At 48.0% G+C, this 25,323-nt stretch overlaps 1 protein-coding gene across 1 annotated transcript; it reads right to left on the bottom strand.

The window, feature by feature from the left end:
* Positions 1 to 20,254: 20,254 nt before the first annotated feature.
* Positions 20,255 to 24,936, bottom strand: LOC135308295 (uncharacterized). Its single transcript, XM_064433235.1, has 10 exons — positions 24,879 to 24,936; positions 24,185 to 24,283; positions 23,630 to 23,737; positions 23,270 to 23,341; positions 23,110 to 23,181; positions 22,986 to 23,021; positions 22,354 to 22,461; positions 21,718 to 21,892; positions 20,943 to 21,008; positions 20,255 to 20,487 (listed from the first exon to the last, which is right to left on the bottom strand). The coding sequence occupies exons 1-9, from the start codon at positions 24,934 to 24,936 to the stop codon at positions 20,984 to 20,986; spliced, it is 753 nt and encodes a 250-aa protein (XP_064289305.1). The 3' UTR covers positions 20,255 to 20,487; positions 20,943 to 20,983.
* Between the last annotated feature and the right edge of the window lie 387 nt (positions 24,937 to 25,323).

Below are 25,323 nucleotides of genomic sequence, written 5' to 3'. Positions count from 1 at the left end.
GAAAGGCAGAGGCGCTCTGGGGCCCGCTCCTGGCCAGGGACCCTGCCCAGAGCCGTGCCCTGCTGGCCGGGGCCTTGAGGGGCAGCTGTCCAGCTGGGCCCAGCTGTGCCAGCAGCTCCAGCCGTGCTGGGGAGCCTTGCCAGCTCTGGGCCCTGCTGTGCACGAGCGTCCCTGTGTGCCACTGGCAGCTGGGGCCTCAGCCACCTCCTCTCTTCACAGGTGCTCCTGTGCATCTTCAGCAGATGGGCCTAACAACACAGGTAGCGGGAACTTGATAGTTTATCCCAGCTCTCCACTTCTGCCCATATCTGCCCTGCCGTGGCTGCAGCAGCGTCATGAGGCCATCCCAAAACCCATCCTTCCAGGAGACCCTCTTCCCCTGAGCCCCCTGGTCCTGTTCCCCGGCCAGGACTGAAGGTGGGCATCCCCTGTCCGCCAGGGCAGGGCTTGGCCCATATTTCATATTTAAATAAAAGAATAAAGTTTTCACAACTATATCCGGGTGGTAGCACCAGCAAAGCCCACCCGGCAGCAGCAGTGGCTGAGCTCCGTGCCCAGGAGCAGCCGTGGATGGCCACGGTGTGGGCAGGCAGGAGCCAGGCAGGGGCTGCTGTGCCCAGCGGCGGGGCCCCGAGGGGATGGGGGAGCCCATGCTGAGCATCCCTGGGCTGAGGGCACATTTCCTTCTGTGGGATCATCTGGGCCTGGACCTGAAGAGGCAGAAAGGGATATTTTGGGGTCCCTGCTGAGGGGTGCAGGGATCCCTCATGAGGCACAAAGGAGTATTGATGGCCTCTCCTAAGGTGTGCAGGGATCCCTCATGCGTTGGGCAGCAGGGTTAAATTTGAGGGGGTTTTTTACTCTTCTCAGCACAGCACAGGGACACTTGGCCGAGGTTTTGCCAAGCTGGGAGAAAGCCTCTTGCAAAGGCTTGGGCCCAGCCTGTGGGCACAGCGGGCGGGTGCAGCCCATCCCCTGGGCCAGTCCGGGCTGCTCAGGCCGGGCCAGGCCGGGCCAGGCTCGGGCCCCGGCAGGGAAGGGCCGCGGCCCTGGGCTCTGCTGAGGCTGCTGAGCTCCGGCCTGCCCTGTGCTGCAGCCCAACACATTGACAGCCATGGCCGTGCCCTGGGCCACCGCAGGCACCCGGGGCTACAGCTGAGGCCGCGCCTTCTCCCACTGAAGGGAGGCTGGCTCTGTTCCCTCGCAGGGCACAGCTTAGCTCCCAGCACCTTTGGGAACCTGCCTGCCGGGGAAGTGCTGGGAGCCAGAGAGTTCCAACCCTTCTCACTGGGAAGTGTGTCTGGTGGTGCAGGGATTTTAAATTTTTTTTCCCTCTAAATTTGTGTCCTGGGAGAGGGTTAAGTTTGCTTGCTCTCAGTAGGGCGCTTTTCTTCTTGGCAGTCAGTGGGGTTTCAATGCAGCCAGGGTTGAAGGAAGATGTCTGGCCGCTTGGGCAGTGGTTGTGGGACACCTTGGCTTCATCCTTCCTTTGGCTGTGATTTGCACTGGTGCTTGCAGAGGCATTTTACAGTAAGTGGCTTCAGTTCGTTCCTCTTGCTGCCAAAAACTGAGAATAAACCCCTTTAACCTCTTTAGTATTAAGAGGCAGGCCTTACATTCTTGACTTGCTGGATGCACAGGCCATTGGCATCACAGGGCCTTCTTGGTGGGGTCTTCAGATACCCTGGTGGTCACTGAAGAAGGAAGCTGATTTTTCTGGGAAAAAGATTGTTTCCCATGTATGGAAAAGAATAACGTGTCACTTCCCTATCCCTTTCTCTGTAAAGTGATACAAGCATGTGCATTCATCTATCTCTGTCTGCCTTGCTAATCCTTTTATCTATCTATCTATCTATCCATCTATCTATCTATCTATCTATCTATCTATCTATCTATCTATCTATCTATCTATCATCTATCTTACTAATTTATTGTGGTGTTGCATTTTATTCAAATGGTATGCTCTATCTCGAAAATGTACCCCTCAGAAATGTATGGTTTATTCCAAGCTGTGTTCCTCCCCTGAAGTCCCATGAATCTGCAATCCCATTGACCCAAATCTTATTTCGCACCCACTTTGAATTTCCCTCTTAAGCTGTACGAGGAAGACCAGATTCTCTCATGGCCCATCTCTCCCCTAGGCTCCCCCTCTCTCCCCCTCCCTTTCCCTTTCCCCCTTCTCCCTCAGAAACCATGTTACTCCCGGGGCTGGGACCCCAATAAACCCTCATCTAATCAGCACCCTCAGAAGCCGTGTGGAGTCTCCTTGTGTGCCTGCTGCTGCCTGCGAACTCACAGCCCAGGGGACCCTCTGGGGACTCCCCGGGGAGCTCCCCTCCAAGGAACTGCTACAATCTATGAAATATTTCTATGCATGATATTTTGTTTATTCGTACATTATGACACATCTCTTGAGAGCTGGAAAAGAATACCATCCATCTTTGATATAACAAAGCTTGGGTGGAGGAACAAACCTGAACTGTGATTTCCTTCTTGCTAGACATATGCGGGCTTGTTTAGATTGACTTTGAACTGAAATCCTGCAAAGCTGGAAAATGACTGGTGGCCATCACTCTGATTTCCGTAAAAGCCCTTTTTTCATTTTAATTTTTTTTCATCTGTGATGGCTGGTAAATACCTGTCTTCCTTAAGCTATGTGCTGGCAATACTGGAGGTAGAAAATAACATAATGCTGCATAGTTTAGATACTTGATAGTTTTCTTGTGAAATTTTATGGCAGTATCTCCTGCCCCAAAACTAAAGCAGCAGGTCAGCTACTGAGCACAACTTACTGCATAGATGCAGCTCATGTTTCTACAGTGGAAGTGGCTTTTTGTTCTTCTGCATGGGTATGAAACACTACCAATTGAAAGGCCGTTTACAGAGCAAAGAGCCTTGTTAACTGTTGCCTGGACTTTGGGAAGGTGGTAGCTGTTACATCAATACCCAGCAAACTGCCGAAATTATTTTTTGTGACTACTCTCTCGTGATTTTGGCCTGGCTTCTTTAGGAGGTTCAATTTTCATTAGAAATGGCACAGTGGAGCCAGTGCTGCCTCAAGACAGGTGGAGCTGGGACAAATGGCTCATTGATTTTGATCTCAACAAAAAGCCACCTGAGCTCCTCATGACAACAACCCCACGGACTGGAAATGGATCCATTAAAACTAACTAATCACAGAGCTTTTAACTCGAAGCTCTGACACATGGAGCTTGTTCACTTCTGCCATGGAAGAAGGGAGTTTGAAGACAAAGAGGTTCAGCAAGGAGATCCATGTACAACAAAAGTGTTTGTATTTTAGCAAATGAAGTATCTTAGATGTGAAACTTCATCCGTACTCCAGTCTTATCCCTCCATTTACCCAAATTCTCTGTCTTAATTCCTTAGTCAGTAGGAAAATATGACAGGGAAGTGTAGATCCTCCTTTCCTTCTTGAGCTGGGCAGCTTGTAACCTTTTCTTCTCCCACAAACAGGAGCAGACAAATGGGAATTTTGTCATGAAACCATACTTGGCAAAGTTTGCCCTGTGTTTGTTTTTGTCCCGAAGTAACTGAGATTCATCGGAGTATTTACAAGGCATAAAGGATGGATTTATTTTGCTTGCTAGAATTTTGATTTTTTTAGACCTTTTCTGCTGCAGAAGTACCTGGCACTTGCACAACTCTTGCCCCATGCACTTCTCCAGTGCTTCTTGCAGAGAAGCTTTGGGAAGCACTCAGGAAAAGTGCCATGTTCATGTGTTGTTTATGGAGCCCACAGAACAGGGAAATGTGTTTGCAGTGGGCACTGCCTTTTATTCCAAGGTGTAGAAGGATTCTTGGCTGAACAGGGCCATGATATTCCCCTGTGGGAATTGGACAGCCCTGGCCTGAAGGTTACAGAGTTACTCTGAAAACCATGTACCGTCCACAAACAGGAACAAGATAGACCATGTGCTGTCCTCAAATAGATGCAACAAGGAAGAACGAGCATTGTGCCAGGATGAAACCAAATGCGCCAAGCACGTTGTGGGAGCTGCTAATTTGGCACACCTTAGCTAAAGATGCTTATAGTGTGACAACCAATCAGTAAGTAAGATGTATGTGTGAATATAGCTACTTAACCAATCAGCATTATGCACCAGTGGCATGAGACTGTGTATAGAGAAGGATAAATATGCCAAAGTTGCTTAATAAAGGAGGATGACATGTAGCCACATTTGTTATGAGTGTCATTACTCAGCCAACTCTCCGTGGGACCCTCCTCACCAAGGAATTGTCATTGCTGTGGGCACTGGCTGTTATTCCAACACCTGTGTCATTTGTTCTACTGGAATCCTTGTGAGAAAGGTTGTTCTTCGCCATTGAGATTTTTAGTGACATTTTTGATCTCAAACAGCCCAAAGTTTTCCATCTCACGTGTTTCTGATGCTGGTTTTTCCTTTCCAGTCTGTTGTTGGTCAAGGAAGATGCTGCTTAGATTCTGCAGGCCCCCATACATGGATACTGTTATAGGTAAAAATCGATCCAGCCAATTTAATAAAAATAAAATATAAATTTATTCACAACCAATATACAGTCACGACAGCCAACAACCAAGGACAGCACTGACCCTGGGATGGAAGCTGGGTGAACACAGATCCGCCTTCTATCGCACCCAATCCCCCCTGTTCACCAATGCTGCTTGGCAGAATCCTTTCTTATACTCTTTTTCTAGCCCGTGGCAGAGTCCCTTTGTCTTTCCTCAGGGTTCTTCATATTCATGATGTCTCTATTCTCCGTCCTGTGCTGGACAAAACCTTGTGCAGGAACTGATGTGTATCCACTCTTCGGTTACCGGAATCCCGTATGCAGATGTATGTCCTTGATGGTCCCCTCTGTCTAAGATGAACATCTCCATGGGCCATCATCGCTGGGCCTCCTCCTGTTCACACCAGTGAGAACGACAATCTCCTGTGCCGGCTGGGTTCACTTCCTATGTTAATGACACTCCTCCTACCCGACTGCCAGCTGCGGTTTGCTCACCCTGTGAAGCAATCCCCTCTTCCCTTGCTACTGTGATTTCAAGGTTTGATATTTTATTCTTATATATATATATATAGATATAGTCTATCAGCAGGAATTACCATAATATACATAACAGGTACCAAGCTGAAAGTTCTCCAGTGCTCCACAGCAGCCCAGTTATCCACAGGAGGGCCATGAGCAGCTCCAGAAGCTCCAAGGGATTCTAACAGATGAATTTCTGTCCCTCAGGAAGGCAGGGCTGGGTCTGAAGTACAGGGTCTGACTCTGCACCCAGCTTGGCATGGCAGCAGCTGTCCCACACTTTGTGGAAGGCACATGACATGTGCCACTCGTAATTCAGCACCGGCTTAGTCAGTCTTATAAACCTCTTACAAAAAAAAAACCAGACCGGGCAAAAAATTATTTGTATTTAATTGGTTAGGGTGTTTTTGGCTTTTTTTTTTCTTGGTTCTTTGCTTTGGTGATCAGAGATCATGGAGGAAGAGACAGATTTTCTGTTCAACTTGCCTGTCAGTGTGCAGGGGGCAAGAAAAGAAGATCAGTGTTTCACCAGCTGGTTAAGAAGCTCTAAAAGCAACTGTGCTGTCCCTAATCAGGGGGTGGGGGCACTGCTAACAGCCTGGATTGTCCCCACCTGTGTTCCCCTCCTTACCAAAGTGCTGTGCAGATCCAGAGCCTTGTGCCTTGGCCCAATGGTGCAAAAATCCTCCCAGCATTGCTCTGTTTGCAAAAATGTGTTCTCATTAAGATGAAAAGCTGTATGGGTGGCCTGCAGCTAATGTTCTTTTGTTGCCTGGACCCCAGGCAGTGCTCACATCTAAATGACTGACCAGCCCCAAGCTTCTCTTAAGACTGATTTGATCAAAGGTACTGAAGCTCTGTTGAGTGCAAATTCTCCAGGAAAACAAGCACAGGAACTTGGATAATGTTGGTGGCAAAATCAGAGTGCAGAGTTGAACCTCTGAGGACACCTCCCTGCTGCCTCTCCCCACCCTTTTATTTTAAATTCATTTCATATTTTGAGTGTGAGCTCTTGCATGAAATGGGTCCTCAGCAAGGAGCTGCTGGGCCTCCTGGCTGTGTCCCTTTGTGCTCCCAGTGCTTCTTGAAATAAATGGGGCAGGAGATCTTTCTCCTTTTTACTGCCTTTATTAAAAAGAATCAGCTCAGGTGGGGAGAAATCAAAGGGTCGTGCCCACGCCGCCAGAGCTCCCAGGAGTGGCACGGAGGAGGAGGATGATGCAGCTGTGTCCGCTGGTCTGCAGGCAGAGCTGGGGATTCCGTCCTCACCAGAGATTAGGAGATTCCGCCTTTTCGGTCCAACACCTCGGGTCCTCTCTCTAGTCAACATCCTTTCAGGTTAGGGTGAGAAACAAAAACGATCCAAGCAGGCACTGGACTACGCTCCCATCCTTAGACATCACCTAGGTCCCCTAGTTCTATGTTGGCTCCTTGTTTTTAGGGGTTTTCCTGGAAAACTGCAAAATTTGGTGCAATGCATTTCTCATCTGCATACCAGCTCTGATGCCACTCCCATTCTCCTGGTACCTGCAGGGTCCCTGTGTCACTCCCTGGCAAGCATCAGGGGAAATATGGTTAATCACCAACCATTAACAGGTAATTGAAGAAGAACTCTTAACAATGAAGCTAACTTAACAGCAACTGGTCAAACTTGTTTTAACTTTGCAAGCTTAAACAAAAATAGATAACTTTTTATTCATAACAGTCCCCCCTCTTTTTCTCTGATCAGGCTTAAGCTTAAGCTTGCATCAACTTACAGTTTTTGCCTCATTAACATAGAATTTCTTATTTTTTTGTATTGATTATAAATTTCCTGAGCACTCTGGTGATCATATTTACCCAGCTTCATTACTTTTTTTTTGGTTTTTTCAGGTTAATCTCTTTAGAGATCCTTAGGTTATTCTGCACAGCAGATATCACTATTTTAATTAAGCAGGGAAATAAGAACAAACTAACAAGTGCACACACTGTGAAGGTTGTAGTTTTCTAACTTTTTTTGAAAGTCCATAAATTATCCCACCAACTGGAATCAAGTACAGGAATCCTTTTTTGATTTCTTACATCTGCCAGTTTTCTTATTTCATTTAAGATGTCTCTCATGACTGCTACAGCTAATTTGATTTGATAAATTACTGTTTTGGTTTGGGTGAGTTGGTCATTAATATGGTTAAGAGCTAATGTGGTCTGATTCGATATTATCTCTAATATTGCTTGTAACTTCATAATTTGGTTTAATATATACCGCTTCTTCAATTTGTTTTTTCTTAAATTCATCGTATATAGGGACTCTTGTACTTGATCCAGATTCTTTGGGAAATATAAAGAAAGCTTGTTTTATAATTCTAATGATGCAACTGCCAGACCAGTCTCTTGGCAATTTAGTGGATGTTGTGGTACCATTGACCCAAAACAGGTGTTTAGGGGTTTCCTGAAATATATTAGCTTTTGTTGTGCTCTCCTAATATTTAGAAATATCTTTTCCTTTGACCAGATTTACCAGGCTTGCTTTAGTAGCATCACGTTCAAAGCACCACCAGGCTTCTCCTACAGGGTGCTCTCCCAGGAGTGGCTGCCTAAATGTGGCAGTGTTCTGGGCTGTGCAACATATTTTCTTGTTCTCTTGATAAAGGATCAATTGGGAGAGATTAACACAATTATAGTTTAAATTGGTGTGGACTCTCAGCAAGGAACTTACTTCTTTCTCATAGAGAGGTTGGTAGCACTCACTGCACGGCTCTCTTGGGCTCCCCGGAACACCACCAGCAGTCAGAGCCATTGCTACTACCCTTCCCAAGAGTCCGGTATGGGTCATCTTGCACAGCCTGCCCACCTGGCCTTGCCTCCTGAGGATTTTACTGAGAAGAAGTTTCCAAGCTCTTTAGAGTGTCTTGCTCTTCTGGTTAAACCTCTCTTGATCTGTCTCTGCTAATTTGGTCTCTCCTAGGGGAGCACTCTGCAGAAGATTAACCTGGAGTCTTTGGTACTAAGTTGGGAGGACTTCACCAGAATTATTTATTAACAATTTTTAACTTTTACAAATTTCTTGAAACACTTTAAGACATGTTATGATTCTAAACTTTTGTCTTATGCAGTTCATCAGTCTTTTTGATATGTCAACTTTAAGTCATTTGGTCCTTTTATAATAGTATATTCAGCTGAATTGGCTCCTGATGTGGTTGAATCTTGTCCTGAGTTAGGGTGTGAGGGTGGTGTGGAATCTGGTCCAATACCAGAGGGAGACACTGACAAATCTTGTCCAATGCCCGGGGGTGGGACTGGTCCTTTAATTCTCGTGATGTGGGTCTAACCTTTTTCTCTGGTCCGCACAGCAGAATTAGCGATGACAAGTGCCTGAAAGGGGCCTTCAAATTTAGGCATTAATGGTCTACTATTCCAGGATTTTATCAGAACCCAGTCTCCTGGGTTCATGTCGTGTGCTTTTGTATCAAGAGGGGAGGTTTGGGGGAGGTATCCTTTTTTTCTAAATCTTTCTAGGGTTCTTCCAATGACTTCTAAATATTTTCTGGTAACTTCTTCTTCCAAATAGTCTCCTGTGCTATAGGGTGTTAACAAGAATGGCAGTCCAAACATCATTTCATAGGGTGAAATCTTTATATCAGACCGGGGTCTTATTCTGATGCGCAAGAGCGCTAGGGGCAAACACTTTAGCCAATTCATTTTTGTTTCTTTGATTAATTTAGTCAATACATTTTTGAGAGTTTTGTTCATCCGTTCCACCCTCCCAGAACCCTGGGGGTGCCACGGAGTATGTAATCTCCATTTTATTCTTAAGGCTTCAATTACATTTTGCAATGTTTGGGCCACAAAGTGTGGACCTCGGTCTGAGTCTATGGTATTCACCATTCTGTATCTGGGGATAATGTTTTCCAAGATTACCCTTGCTACGACTTGGGCTGTTTCCCTTTTGGTTGGGAAGGCTTCTACCCAGTGAGTGAGATGATCCACTATAACTAGTAGATGTTTGTATCCTTGTTCTGGGGGCATCTCAGTAAAATCTATTTGTATGCTTTGGAAAGGTCTTAGAGTTAGTTCCCTCCCTCCAGGTGTTACTTTTCTCATGACTTTCTGATTTACTTTTTGGCAAATTAAACACCCTTTTGTGATTGCTTTTGCTAGGTCATATACACGTATGCACAAGTTATTTCTTAGGAAATGATCACATAGTCCTTGGACTCCTCAGTGGGTTAATTTATTTAGTTCTGTTAGCACTGTCCCGGCAAGTGCTTTGTTTAAAAACACCCTTCCGTCTGATGTTAACTACTCCCCTCGTTGCCTTTGGTGTAACTTTCTATCTTTTATAGCCTTTAATTCTTTTTCACTAAATATAGGTTTTTCTCTTTCCTCCTCCTCGGGTGTGGTTTCTGTTTTAAAAACTTTCACTGGATCCCCTGGTTCTAAAGCTGCTTCCTTTGCTATCTGATCAGCCAATCGGTTTCCTTTAACTTCAAGGCTGTGTCCTTTTTGGTGCCCTTTTATATGGACTACTGCTATTTCTGTTGGTTTTTGTAGAGATTCCAATACAGACTTGACTAGATTCTCATGAGCTAAGCTTTTTCCACTTGAGCTTAGATATCCACGCTCCTCCCATATTTTCCCAAATGTGTGTAATATCCTAAATGCATATTTGGAATTTGTAGAAATGGTTCCCTGGTCTCCCTCCAATAAGTCTAATCTTCTTTTCAGGGCATATATTTCACAACTTTGGGCTGACCAGGTTTGGGGTAGTTTTCCTTTTTCATCAATTTGTAAAGTTTTTCCGTCTATGATGGCATAACCTGAATCTCTTTTTCCACCTACTACCCTTGAAGAGCCATCTATAAACAAAATTCTTCCAGTTGTTAGAGGTTGATTTTCTAAATCCTCTCTTACTTTGTTTTGGAGACTTATCAATTCAAGGCAATCATGTTCTAAATTCTCGATAGGCTCTCCCATAAGGAATTGTGTTGGATTGAGGGCGTTTGATGTAATGAATTCTAAATGATCTGTGTTCATTAGTATTATTTCATATTTTAATATTCTTGCATTGGTTAGCCACTGTTGAGCTCTTTGGCTCAGCACTGTTTTAAGATCGTGAGGGGTATGTACTTTAATTTTTCCTTGTAAGGTCAATTTTTGGGTCTCTTCTATCAGAATAGCAGTTGCTGCTACTGCTTGTATACAAACTGGCCAGCCTCTAGCCACTGGCTCTAACAATTTGGAGATGTAAGGTACAGGTTTTCTGCAGCCTCCCCACTCTTGAGTTAGTACACCGTAGGCTATACTTCCTTCAGCACTTGCAGAAAGATCAAAGCTCTTCTTGAGGTCTGGTAAGCTTAGGACTGGAGCAGAAGACAACTTCTCTTTTAGGTTCTCTAGTTGTTGATCATCTTCTGCTGTTCAAATTATGGGATCTGGGGCTACCAGCTTATCATATAAAAATTTCACACTTTGTGTGTATTGATCCAACCATAACGTGCAGTATCCAAACAGGCCTAGAAGCTTTCTCACATCTCTTTTTGTTTGTGGAGCTGGGAGAGATAGGATGCCTGAAATTCTGTCAGGACTCAATTTCTTATATCCCTCTCCTATTATGTGCCCAAGGTATGTTACTTCTGATTGTACGAACTGTAGCTTCTCTTGGGAAACTTTTAATCTTTTCTCTCCCAGAAAATTCAAAAGTTTAATGCTAGTTGTTCTGACCTGATTTTTTCCTTTCCCTGATACCATCAGGTCATCAACATACTGCAGGATTTGTACCTCTTTTTCAGGAACAAACTGTTCTAACAAACCCTCTAGGGCTTGTCTAAAGAGGTGGGGTGATTCAGTAAACCCTTGCGGTAATCGGGTCCATCTTAGCTGTTGTTTTCTTTTTGTACTTGGGTCTTCCCATTCCGAGGCAAACCAATCTCTACATTCTGCTGCCAGAGGACACGCCCAGAAAGCATCCTTCAAATCAATAATAGTGAACCAAGCATGTTCTCTTGGAATTCAGCTTAGAAGATTATACGGGTTGGGCACAACCGGATGTCTAGCAATGGTTTTCTTGTTTACCTCTCTTAGGACTTGTACCAGCCTGCATTTCCCTTCAGCTTTCTTAACTGCCAGTACAGGGGTATTGTGCGGTGACATACAGGGTTCCAAAATTCCCTCTTGCAGCAGCTGTTCAATAACTATGGCCAGCCCTCTCTTTCCTTCCAGGGAAATTGGATACTGTTTGACCCGTATGGGTGAAGTATCATCTTGCATTTTTATTGTTATCGGAGGAATGTCCCGCTTTCCTCCTTCAGCCCACACCTCTGGGCTTATTTCAGCAACATCACCTTGGGATAACTTCATTATTTGTACCACCATCTTCTCTTCTCTCAGGACAATTCCTACTCCCAAATGAACTTGTAGATCTCTCCCTAACAAACGTTTTTCTAGTTTAGGCAGGTAGATCAAATTTGCTTCACACTGCCTTGAGTTTCCGATTATTTTTACATTCTCGATCGCTGAGGCTCTAAATGGTTTCCCTTCAGCCCCTAATACTTCACAGAATTTTCTACCAATTATCATACTTTCTGGTATTTTGTTGAGACAGGACTTATCTGCTCCTGTATCAACCAAAAATTCAAATTCCCTATTTTGGGTTCCCACTTCAAAGTTTACCAAGGGCTCTTCTAGGTGTTGCATTGGGTCCCCTAAAGTATAGAGCCCTTGACACCCCTAATCGTCACCTCTAAGCATTTTCTCTAAGGCTTCTTGTTCTTTGGCTATTGCTTCATCAAGGGTCAGCTTTTTACAAAACCTTCTAATGTGCCCAGTCTGCTCACAGTAATAGCAAGGCCTTTCACTTAAAGGGACTTGAGGCCTCTCCATTCCTCTTGTACCTGATGGTACTGGCCTATCCTTACCTGCTCCTGGTGGTGGATTCCTCTACTCTTTTGTGGCCTTGGAGTGTAGGAAAGAGTTGTTTGCTCCTACATTTTCTCTAGCTATAGAGACCATGATCCTAGCTTTGGCCTTTGCTTTTTTTTCTTCCCTCCTTAAATACACTTTCAATGCTTCCTTCAATAACTCATTAAGGTCTTTTTCTTGCCAATCTTCAATCTTTTCCAGTTTTCTCCGTATATCAGGCCAAGATTTAGTAAAAACTGGACCTTTAATAGCACTTCACCCTCTTTGGTGTCTGGGTCTGTTCTAGAATACAATTGAAAGTTCCGCTTTAGGTGATTAAGCCAAGTAGCAGGAGTTTCATCCTTCTCTTGTGCGCCCGCGAATGCCAATTTTGTATTAGTTCCTTTGGGAACTGATTCTCTGATCCTTCCAATTATCAGAGACCTCTACTCCATCATGGCTTTCCTCCCTTCCTCCTGATTAGGGTTCCAATTGGGATCCACTAGTGGCAATTTGTCTTCACCTGATGGCACTTGGGGTCCTGGACAATTACCCTTTTCCCAAAGTCTTATGCTAGCGGCTCTAATCATTCAGGACTCTTCTGGGGAAAATAATATATTTAGAATAGAATTCATCTCCCCCCAAGTGTAGATATTTGGACCTAAGAACTGATCCACTTGGTTAGCAATGCCCACGGGGTCTTAACTAAATTCCCTAACTCCTTCTTGAATCCTCTCACCTCAGAGGCATGTAGAGGAGCGTTTACAAAAGCAACACCTCTTGCTACTCCTTCCATAGGAACTTCTCTAAGGGGAAAATGTCTCTCTACTTTGGAGGTCTTGGATCAGGTACCGCAGTATGGCCCATCTTCAGACACAAGATTACTCATTTGAGGGGTATTAGCACTAGCATGGACCTGCTGTAGGCCAACGGCTGTACCTGGTGATAAGAGGTTACTAGGTAAGGAAGCATTTGTGTCCCAGTTAGGAGGAGGTGGAGGGACAGCAGTAGGAGGGAGAGAAGAGCTTGAGTGCATGTTAAGTGGAGCTGGAGAAGGGGTGGAGCATGCAGCAGGTGGAGTAGGTATTAGTGGTGGTGCAGAAGCAGCTAAAGGAGTCGAAGTGGGTGGTGAGGGAATGGCCCCCATGGCCGCCAGGGGAAGAACTGGATCTGCTATTTGAGGTGCTCGAAGGAGAGGATTATAAGGTGGAGGGGCATCAGGAGGCAAGTAGTGTAGGGGGTCCCACCTTTTGGCAATCTCTTTAACTTCAGCATCTCCTCTTTCATTCCCCTCTTTCTTCCTCTGCACTTTACAAATTCACACTCCTTCGTCCTTGATGGCATTCAACCAACAAGCTCCATAGAACAATTGCTAAGGATCGGTATCCTCTCGAGATGTCAGATACTGACTCAGCTGTTGACACATCCACTTGTCTTTTCTCCCACACCACAGCCATCCTCCTTGTACATCTAATTCTGGCCACACTTCTAGACAATAGTGAATCATCTTAACTTTATCTAATCCTTCTGTGGCTTCTATAGAGTCCCATCTCTCTAATAGTTCACCTAGGGGACTGTGGGGAGGTATAGTCCTCAGTCTCTGGCCACTTTTCTTACTATTGCACCCTCCCATTTTTCCAGCCTCAAAAAAAAATCACAAAGATGATTTTATCTTAAAGGAAATATATCTTACTTAAGAAGTCCCAACCTCCTCCACCAAAACTCCAATTTCTCTGACCCTTTTCGTCAGGACTTTGTTGAGGCCTTGGCCTCGCGCGCCAAGACTCAACAAACAAACAAAACAACAAAAAAAATTCCTCGAGACCCTGGCCTCTGAGGCTGTATGCCTGACCTCCTTTGTCAGGACTTTGTTTGCCTGCAGGACTTTTAGACTTGCCCAAATTCTTCTTGGGACTTCTGAGTTTGCCTAACCTCTCTTGTCAGGACTTAAAACAAAAGTATTGCCTGATTTTCAGTTTGCCTGACCTTCCCCTGTCAGGACTTATGCTTCAGGGCTTGAAAAAACTCAAGATAGGCTTCCTCTGCCAGACCTCGTGCCTGACCTCTGTCATCAGGACTTAAAAACAAAACTGCCTGATATTCTAAATCGCCTAACTTCCTTTGTTAGGACCTCTATCAGGGCTTTTGGGGTACGTGCCACTCACACAGCTATTTCCTCCGCATGCCTGGAGGGGGGTCCTCTTTACCCCTTTGGAGGCACCTCAATCACCAGTTCCACTCGCTTCCCCCTGTTCCCGGCCAGCTCCCTCGCGGGGGTGCGGAACCGCGGTACTGAGGGGTCCTCAGGGGGACTCGCTTCGAGGGGCCGGGCTGCCGGCCCTCGTCTCACTCACACACACTCGCTCGCCTCCCTCTCCCGCCGCCGGATATTCTCACCAATCCGGCCCTGCTCGGTGTCACTGTCCCAAGCCAATCTTCTCTGGTCCTGGTATCCAGCTGTCCTGCAGGTCCAGGGTGGGCGGCCGTCCCAGTCCTGGTGTCCTCTTCAGGTGTGGCTATCCCGGATGAACCGCCAAGCTGAAATGAATGGGGCAGGAGATCTTTCTCCTTTTTAAAGCCTTTATTAAAAAGAATCAGCTCAGGTGGGGAGAAATCAAAGGGTTGCGCCCACGCCGCCAGAGCTCCCAGGAGTGGCACGGAGGAGGAGGATGATTCAGCTTTGTCCGCTGGTCTGCAGGCAGAGCTGGGGATTCCGTCCTCACCAGAGATTAGGAGATTCCGCCTTTTCGGTCCAACACCTTGTGTCCTCTCTCTAGTCAACATCCTTTCAGGTTAGGGTGAGAATCAAAAAGGATCCAAGCAGGCACTGGACTACGCTCCCATCCTTAGACATCACCTAGGTCCCCTAGTTCTATGTTGGCTCCTTGTTTTTAGGGGTTTTCCTGGAAAACTGCAAAATTTGGTGCAATGTATTTCTCATCTGCATACTGGCTCTGATGCCACTGCCATTCTCCTGGTACCTGCAGGGTCCCTGTGGCACTCCCTGGCAAGCCTCATGGGGTCAATCACCAACCATTAACAAGTAATTGAAGAAGAACTCTTAACAATGAAGCTAACTTAACAGCAACTGGTCCAACTTGTTTTAACTCTGCAACCTTAAAAAAAATAGATAACTTTTTATTCATAACACTTCTGGTCAGGTTTGGCTGGGAAAATTGTCCATCCTGCCTCCGTGTTTGCTCCCTGTCATTCCAATGCACAGCCCTTTCCCGCTGCTTGGCATTTAAATACTCTGATTATTTTATTGGGTAACTTGCATCTTGCACTCCATGACATTAAATTGTGTTTACTCAGACTCTGCCCTATCCTGAGTTTCTGGAACACATTTCTAAGCCTTCCAGCTGTAGCCCAAGGGAAACTGTTTCTGTCTTGCATCACAAAATTGGCAGATTTTTTGCAAGGACAGCCCGTTACAAAGGACTTGTTGTGTGCATTAACATCTGAGGGGCTGCTTTCAAAGACAGATAAAAAACCCATGAACAAACAGCAAACCAACCAAACAACATATTATTAAAAATTACTTTATTTTTACCTCTTATTTTTAATCTTTTCCAAGCTGGCCTCCTTTTCCGCTGCAGTGTTTTTCTTTGAACAGAAAAGCCCCCTTGCCAGATGATGCGACTTCACAGGAAAACAAAACTCACACACAATGCATATATGAAAGCTAAACGTGGAGATTCCCATTATCACAATCATCATCATTGATTTTCAGTGTATTTTGATGTCAGATTGTTTCCAGAAGGGTGAGAACAGTATCTCAGATCCCCTGGCTAGTTTGGTGTCATAGCAACTTATTATCTCTCCTTTCTTATTATCTTTCCTTTCTGCAGTTCTGTAGTTGCTCTGCCCATTTGTTGCTCTTGGATCTCTGCCTCCTTCACCTGATTTTTACCTTTTTCTGGATTTGTGGGGATTTTTCTGTTGCTTTTGGTTTTTCTTGGTGGTTGTTTTGTTTACCTATTTTATTTGGTCACAGTTTTGCTTTTGTTTTTTGTGGGTTTTTTTAATCCACTCAACAGCAGAATCAGCTTTTGACTTCTATTATGAAGTTTTGATATACAGGTGTAGCACATAAAGTTTGTTTTTGTTTCTAAAGTCATCTCAGACACAGACCTGCAAGCTCCTGTGACTTTGAGTACTGAGTGCTCTCAGACAGCAAATTGTGCATGAATAGGAAACTTGTAGTACCTATCTCCATTACACACAGCAGAATGTCAAGTGGTTGGAATTGTTATAGATAAAAATTGATCAAGCCAATTTAATAAGAATTTTAAAAAAAGAATGGAATGTCTTGCATGACTGATATACAGAATTGAGATGCACAATCAAAGGGACAGCGTTGAGCCTGGATGGACACTGGGTGAACACTGATCCGACCTCTATCGCATCAGGCCAGCTCTGTTCACTAAGGCAGTCTGGTACAGTCGGGTTTTATACCCTTTCTGTTGCTCGAGACAGCTTCTCTCTTGTTCTTTTCATAGTCAAACACATTCATGATGTCCTCTTTCTCCAAGTTGCACTGGACAATGTGGTTCCCGGCAAGCTGTGAATGTTGACAGTAGGGGGTACCTGGTATTGGGATGCAAGTTCTCTGATAACTTCTGCTATCTCAGTCTCCGTGCTTGATGAGCGTTGACCGCCCAGGTGGCATTTAAGTAACGATCCATCTCCTTCCCCAGCTAGGCTCTTTTAATTGCAAATTAGACCCCTCCTCGCTGCTGTCTGCAGTTTTGCAATGGCATGCAGCAGTCTCTAGGCATGAAGCAATTCCATGTGGATTTGAAAATGCTTTTGAGTATTTCTTTTAAACATTATAACATATCTTCCTCTCATATTCCACATAAGCACAAATTACCTATATCACATATTACAGAATGGTACCAATTCTAGCCTTTATTTTGCCTTCTTTTGCTGCCATATATCAAATTGTGTCAGACTCATCAATGACCTGGGTTCTTCCAGGATGGGGTGTGCAAGGACGATCCCACAGCTCATGTGTGCACCTGGTGTGCACCTGGTGTGCACCAGGCCAGAGACGTGACTGTCATCCATAGCCAGCCCCTGTCTGCCAAGAGAACAGGGAGCTGCAGCTCTGAGGAACTCCGGGGTGAGGCAGCAAACAGCCCAAATGCCTAGTTTATATCAGTTACTGGTCAGGACGATTTACTGCGGAGAAATTTTTATCGTCCTACCCAGAGCTGGAAAAAAAGAACCCTGGCAGTTTGCTTTAGCTGTGAAGAGACTCTCTTCAACAGGTTCCAGCTCTGCTGCTTGTTTCAATTAAAAGCAGAGCCAAACTCTTCTGTTGGTCACATCAAACCAACATAAGTTTCAGGAGTCTGTGAAAGACATAAGAGTGTCAACATTACTTCATTTTATAATACTTACAGTCTTTTAATTCAGCCATGGGATACCTAGGCCATCACTGACTATATCAAATAATGGGAAAAAGCACTGGAAAAGAAGTTTTTTTACAACTAAGTTTTAAAAACTAATGAATGAATTTCATAACAAAACCATGTAGCAAGAATACAGTAATGTATATATCTCAAAGCTCTTTGATAATGGAGCCCTGAACCCCAGTCATGTGCAGTGCAGCCTCAGCTGTCCCTTTGAGGCCAGAGAACTGCCAAGGCTCAGGGCTGGGATGAGCCTTCGCCCAAAAGCGGCTCCAAGACTGACTGGGAATCAATCCAGAGCAGGGCTCACACAAAGAGCAAAGTCTCAAGGCCAAAGCCAAACCTTCATCACGTTGGATTTGTTTTAACACTGATCTGGAGCAAATTTGCTTGACCTGCAACACCACTGTTACCATGAATCTTTACATGAGCTACTAAATAAGCACTGTCCTGTTCTGTCCTGAGCCGTGCTGCCCAAATACTGTGGAGAACTTGCTCTGCCTCTGTCCTGTGCCCCTGGGGCTTCTCTTGGCCAGGCAGCCTCAGTGGGAGCTTAGTTTAAGGGAAGGGGCACATGAGTGAGCTCTTGCCACATGGACACCGATTATTTCATCAGGAAACGCACATAGAGATCTTGCCTCAGCATGCTGTAGAATCTTCAAACTGTCATTCACCAGCTTTCCAATATAAGCAATGTCACGATCCCAATGCAGAAGGGAGCACAGACCAGACCCATTTCCATGGTGTACTGGGATCCCTCGCTCCCTTAGGGAACTGGGCATTGCAAGGAGTTCGGGTAAGGCCATGGGCACCAGATATCAATGGACAAGGCCAAAGCTGCACAGGGGCCTGGGGAGCTCTGGGTAAGCTCTGATCACTCTCCACCCTCTTTGCAGGCCCTGTGCAACATCCCTGGATGGGTGGCTGGAGCAGCCCCAGGCCTGTGGGGGCTCTCTCTCTCCCACAGAGGAAACCCTCCCCAAAGCCCTGGGCTAAATCATCCCCAGCGCTTCCCGGGAGCAGGGAGCGCTGCTGTTGGTCATAGTAGCTTCCCCAGGCAGGTGCTGTCGGGGTGCCTGCAGCACCAAAAGCGTCTCCACTTCGGGCAGCCTTGACAACTCCCCCAGCCCAGCAGACGCCTGAGCCCGGATGGAGTAATGACAGCCTCACCAGACAGACGAGGGCACTCTTGGCTCGGCAGATCCAGCAGGGTTTGTTTAGGGAAGATCCAGGGCTCCAGGTGGGGTGAGGGTGAGGACAACAAACAGGAGCACAAGCTCTGCTGAAGGGAAGCAGGGGCCAAGAGCGAGCAGCAGGGGATGGGCCAGGGTACATCACTGGGGGAAGGTAGGAGGGGTCAGGGTACAAATCATGCAATGGGGAAGGGAGTCAGGGGAGGAGTTGAAATGGGGTGACTGGGGGTCCACCAGTGGGGGAGCAGAGAGGGGGTGGTGTCCCAGGGAAAGCCAGTGGGGGGAGAGGGGGCACAGAACTCTCTAGAACAGGGGGATGAACAGCAGTTGAGTGACAACAGCATATTAACAACCAGAGACTCCTGGGGATTTGTGCCAGTCTCTCACTCTAACTAAACAGCACTGTCCTCTCAGGGCATTCCAGCCCCATCATTCCCATGACTGTCTCCCACAGAGCGCTGTCCCAGGAAAGGGGAGCCAGGCTGCCAGCTCACCTGCTCCCCGTGCTTGCAGCAGAGCAGCCTGGGCAGCCCTGGCAGGCAGGGCCACGGCCAGAAGCAGCAGGAGTAGGAGGCGCAGAGCAAGGGCCATGCTGCCTTGCCCTCTGCCAGTCCCGCAGCTCTTGCTACCACCGCTGTCCTGACACTGCTGTCCCAACGTCAGCACCACTTGTTAAGGACGGAGAGTCTGGACATTGTGATGCTGTAGAACCACAGGGCTCTGTGACCCCAGAGCCTGCTGTGACCTCACTATCCTGCTGTGACCTCACAATCCTCCTGTGACTTCATGGCCTGGGTGGAGATGGATCTCAGGACTAGAATTTTCCTTTCTGGGGGGGGAGCTTGTCCTGCCTGGCAGTTGTGTCCAAGGGCTGGGCCAGTCCCCCCAGTCGAGCTCACTGCTCTGTGTTCTGGACACTGGCCCAGGAGATCACATCCAAAGATTTCTGAGCTCCTCAGGCACTGTCAGCCACAGCCCACGATGCTGAGGAGTGAGTGATCTCTGGCTGGAGACGAGTACCCCACTCCCTCCTGTCAGCAGCTTCCCAGCTGGAAGTTTGGCATCTTGGGAGGACCCTGGCTCACACAGCTTTTTTGTTTCATAGGAAAGGGTGAAGCCTTTACTTCACCATTTGCTCTTCATGTGCAATGGAAGGCTCTGCTTCCTCTTGTGGTCCTCAAAGGACACAGTCAGTCAATAACACAGCGGGCGAAACCATCCGAGCTCTTCAATGCTTTGATATGCCAAAGGAAACCTTGAGGTGGGTCTGTGCTGCCTGACCAAGCCAGAGGCCTTCCATGGTGGAGTGGCTGCCTCAGTGCACAAGGGAAGAGCTGCAGAAGCCACCACTCTGCACTTCTGTAATGCCCAGGACACATCAGCGCTGCCCAGCATCCTTGTCCCTCATCTGGTGAGCTATGGATCTGATGGAGGCACAGTTTGGAGAATGAGGCATTGCCTGGCTGGTCACATCCACGGGGTTGTGGACAATGGCTCAGAGGCCCGATGGATGTCAGTGTCCAGTGGTGTCCCTCAGGGCAACAGCAAAACCATGCCTGGACACTGGGAACTCAATGTCCTGATGGTGCTGCTGGACAAGAAAGCTGGAGGTGCCTCCCAAACAGAACTGTTCTCATTCCCCAAGTCTTTCAGCCTTGCTCAGTGAATGAGCAGCTTTAAAAAAAAAAAAAAACAACAACTCTTTTTTTATCCTTTTTGTATGAAGTTTTGATTAGAAAGAAATTTTATTCTACACAGTTACTTTCAGAAAAGACATTAAATAGCAGATGCTTTTAAGATGCCACATTCTGGAACTGCAGCAAATTCCTCCCTGACTGACATTCATGAGTGCCTGCTCTCAGGGAGGAATCAGAAGGTCCTGTCCAGAGGGTGGGAACAGATGTATGCCCTCTTCTCCAGGAGCTGCTTTCCAGCTTTTTTAATGGAATCATACCGGTTTGCATCTGCGTCTGTGGAGACAGCGAGAAAAGTCAACTAAGGGACCACAAAGAGCTGTTGTAAATTTCTTTTGAGAAGTGTTTTTCAATGCAAATGCAAGAGTGTGAGGGCCAGGAAGAAACTGAACATTCTCTTCTGAAAAAGATTGGTTATTACAGACTGAGCTTCAGAGAGCCAATGCCCAACTGGTCAGTACTTCCCAAAGAGTCCAAATCCCTCATTTCTATCAGCTACTTGTCAGGAGTATATACATGAAATATAGATATTATATTCCTCAATAAGGAACTCTGGCAGTTGGCTTTAGCTATGAAGTGAAGAGACTCTTTTCAACAGGTTCCAGCTCTGCCGCTTGTTTCAATTAAAAGCAGAGCCAAACACTTCTGTTGGTCACATCAAACCAACATAAGTTTCAGGAGTCTTTGAAAGATATAAGAGTGTCAACATTATTTCATTTTATAATACTTACAGTCTTTTAATTCAGCCATGGGATACTTAGGCCATCACTGACTATATCAAATAACTGGAAAAAGCACTGGAAAAGAAGTTTTATTACAACTAAGTTTTAAAATCTAATGAATGAATTTCATAACAACAACTATCTAGTAAGAATACAGTAATTTAAACATCTCAAAGCTCTTTGATAATGGAGACCTGAACCCCAGTCATGTGCAGTGCAGCCTCAGCTGTCCCTTTGAGGCCAGAGAACTGCCAAGGCTCAGGGCTGGGATGAGCCTTCGTCCAAAAACCAGCTCCAAGATTGATTGGGAATCAATCCAGAGCAGGGCTCACACAAAGAGCAAAGTCTCAAGGCCAAAGCCAAACCTTCATCACGTTGGATTTGTTTTAACACTGATCTGGAGCAAATTTGCTTGATCTGCAACACCACTGTTACCATGAAACTTTACGTGAGGTACTAAATAAGCACTGTCCTGTCCTATCTTGAGCTGTGCTGCCCAAATACTGTGGAGAACTTGCTCTGCCTCTGCCCTGGGCCCCTGGGGCTGCTCTTGGCCAGGCATCCTCAGTGGGAGCAAGCACTGGCTGCAGCCCCAGCGGGCCCCCAGGACAAGGCCCAGCAATTGAGAGGCCAATGGAAGCACTGGGCAGCAGCACAACCCTCAGCAGAGTTATTTGGACAACCATGGACTGGCCACAACTCCACAGCAGCGTGATTCCCAGTCAGGCTACCTATGCCAGGAGCAGAATTATAAGAAAACTGTGGAGAAAAATCAACAACTGACCGTCTGTGCTCGTACAGCTTTCGAATGCCAAGATAGCAGCCTATCAGCACAAGTGGCACAGTGATCACTGTCACCACCGTGCCTATCATGCAGGTCCTGCGCACATCCTGGGGGCAGACAATTCTTGGGAAGCGCACTGGATCCGGGGCATATATTCCTGTTTCATTGATAACGTCTGTGGGAGCAATGGGGAGCGTGAGCCTGTGCTGTGCTGCACTGCTGAGCTGGCAGCACGGTGGATACAGCAGGACGTTCTCTGTTTCCCCCAGAGCTGGGGCCTGCAGGCACCTTGCCGCCCCTGGGCACAGGCTATGCCAGCCAACAAAGCCCAGCAGGCCGGGAGGAGAGCCCGGGGGCAGCACAGCAGCTTGGGCAGTGGCTGCTGCCAGGGACACGGGCCAAAGCCATCCCTGAGCAGCCACTGCCAGCCCTGGCCCTCCCTGCCCCGTGACAGCTCCCCCAGCCCCAGGGGACAGGCTCAGGCCCTGTCAGGAGGCATGGGAGCCTTGCACTCCCCCTCTGCCCTTTCCCCACCATGGCCACCCTGTGCAGCTGCTCCCAGGTTTTGGGACGTGTCTCCCATGGAAGGAGCCCAGCAGGACTGCTGAGCCTGGCTGAGCCTGACACAGCAATCACCTTCTGTGGCACTGTCTGGCATCTCCTCTCTTTGTGCATCGGTGGCTGGCACTGAGCCATCACTTCCTCCAGGAAGTGCTGCCTTCCGCAAACCTTTTTGGTCCATATCTGGAGAAAGGAAAAAGGACAGCTGGATCTGGTGGAACCATTCCCCTTTGGGGAGGTGGCATTTTCATGAAACTGTATTTGTCAATGATATGGATAAGTATCAGGGAAAGGCCAAGGCTCTTGGGACTGCTCCAGGGCCCTCCCATCTCCAAATAGTTGCCTCTCCGGATCTACCCAGAGACCAGGAAATTGCAGGGGATCTCAGGGTGGGCATGCCCTTTGGTGCAGTTTGGGCTGCCTGTCAGCAGATACCAAATGCCTTCCTGCAGAGGCTGGGCAGAAGCTGCAGCCAGGCCAGGCTGGGAAACAGCCCTGCAGGGCGTCAAAGCAGCAGCAGCAGCAGCGGGGCAGCGAGGCTGCCATGGATCCCTTCCCACTGTGCCGCGCACGGCGTGTCCAAATGTGCAGCCAAAGCCCCCGGCTGCTGAGTCCCAGGAGAAGACTGAGGGAAATGCACCCACCATGTTGTCTCTCCAGTTCGGTCAAGATTTGGTCTGCTTGTTTGGATTCCTCCAGGGACTTACCCTGTTTTGTAGCTTTTTTCCTCCCTCTCAGAGGACCTTAAGAGAAAGTATTTCCATTTCTCCAGAAACGGATTCCACAGAACCAGGACTCAGCCTGTGGCATCAGCAGGGACACACTACTCACCCCTGCCATGGGAGCTGGGCTTGGGTGCAGCAACCAGACCTGGAGCTTGAAAAGTCCTCCCTGCAGACACACCTGGAACTCAAGAGCCACACAAGCTGCTGTCACCTGTTTCCTGACAGTGTGTCAATGATTATTCTCTGAGGGGAAGTTGAGAACTTACCTGCAGAGGCTCCCAAGGGTTCCAAACCATCTTCCATCCCAGCTGCTGGAAAAGCTATCCCAGCACCCTCACCTAGAAAGGGAGCACAGACCACACCCATCTCCATGGTGTGGTGGGGTGCCCCTCTGCTTTTGGGAACTGGGCACTGCAAGGGGGTCGGGTAAGGCCGTGGGAGCCAGAGGTCAGTGGACAAGGCCAAAGCTGCGCAGGGGCCTGGGGAGCTCTGGACTGGCTCTGGTCACTCTCCACCCTCTTTGCAGGCCCTGTGCAGCATCCCTGGAGGGGCAGGCACTGACACACAGCAGCAGAGAGGGCAGCTCAAGCCTCAGCAGGGCTCAGGCCCAGAGGCACAGCAATTACCTCCTGGGCCTGTGCCTGGCATCGCCTCCCTTCCTGCCACAGAGGCTGCCATGGAGCCACTGCTTCCTCCGGGAAACTCAGTCTTCAGCACAGCCATTCGTTTCATCTCTGCAGAAACAAAAAGGAACATTTGGATTAGGTGCAGATGTTCCCGTCTCTGGGAGTTGGAATCTTCAGGAGACAATACTGGTTAAATTGATGGATAAGGATCTGGAAATCATAAAAGCTTTTGGGATTGGACAGGGCACTCTCTTGTCCAAACAGCTGCCATTCCTGATCTGTCTGGAGACCGGGAAATTGCAGGGCATCTCAGGCCAATGGTGCAGTTTGGGCAGCCTGTCAGCTGATGCCAAATGCCTTCCTGCAGGGGCTGGGCAGAAGCTGCAGCCAGGCCAGGCTGGGAACAGCCCTGCAGGGCGTGGAAGCAGCAGCAGCAGCGGGGCAGCGAGGCTGCCATGGATACCTTCCCACTGTGCCGGGCACAGCGTGTCCAGATGTGCAGCCAAAGCCCCTGGCTGCTGAGTCCAAGGGGAAGCATGAGGGAAATGCACCCACCACGGCGTCTCTCCAGGTCACTCAGCATCTTGTCCAGAAGTTGGGCTGCCTCCAGCGACTTGCTGTCTCCTGCGTCTTGGTTCTTCCATCTAGGAAGACCTTAATGGAAAGTGATTCAATTTCTCCTTTAGGCCCAAGTGGCAGTAAGGGCACCTGCGTGACTGGTGCCCTCCAAGGCACTCCCTCAGACCTGCCTCCCACTCAGGAGCAGGAGCAGAGGGAGCACGTGCCTGCAGTGGCTCCACACTGGGATGGAAGCAGCCCCTTGCGGGGCAGTTGGGGCAGAAAGGACTCCCTGGAGCTGCCAGCAGCTCTAAAGCCAGCCATGGGCAGGACCAGGGCTTGGCAGTGGCAGCAGGAGCAGCTCAGGCTCCCTGGGGCCAGCCAAGGAGCTGTGAAAGGCTCAGCCCCGGGGCACAGCCCAGGGCCCGGCCCCTTCCCTCTCTGCTCTTCTCCCTGGCTGCACAGAGCACATGGAAGGACACACTGGCATTGCACAAGGGAGGAAGATGGACAGCTAAATGCTCCTTCCTCCCACTGACAGCCATCCTGTGGGATCACTCAGGGCCTCAGTGTGGATCCGCCCAAATTTTTCAGATTCTTTCAAGATTATGTTAAGGGAAATGGCGTTTAACTGAGCTCTTGCCGCATGGACACTGATTATTTTCTCTGGAAAGGCACACGGAAAACTTGCCTCCAGCATCCTCCGGGGGTTTCAAGCCATCATCTGATAGGGCATCCAGATAATCCATGTCAGTATCCCAATCTAGAAGGGAACAATCATCAGAACCATTTCCATGGTGTTCTGGGATCCCCCTCTGCCTTAGAGTACTGGGCACTGCAGGGGGGTCAGTTAAGGCTGTGGGAGCCATATGTCAGTGGACAAGGCCAAAGTTGCACAGGGGCCTGGGGAGCTCTGGGCTGCCTCCTGGCCACTCTCCACCCTCTTTGCAGGCCCTGTGCAACAAGCCTGGAATGATGGCTGGAGCAGTCCAGGGCCTGTGGGGGCTCTCTCCCTCCCTCAGAGGAAACCCTCCCTAATGCCCTGGGCAAAGCCATCCCCAGCGCTTCCCGGGGAGCAGGGAGCGCTGTCCCGGGAAAGGGCAGCCAGGCTGCCGGCTCACCTGCTCGCCGCGCTT

This window comes from Passer domesticus, chromosome 9 (genome assembly GCF_036417665.1).
Source record: "Passer domesticus isolate bPasDom1 chromosome 9, bPasDom1.hap1, whole genome shotgun sequence".
NCBI lineage: Eukaryota > Metazoa > Chordata > Aves > Passeriformes > Passeridae > Passer > Passer domesticus.
This window is presented reverse-complemented; position numbering and strand designations above follow the sequence as displayed.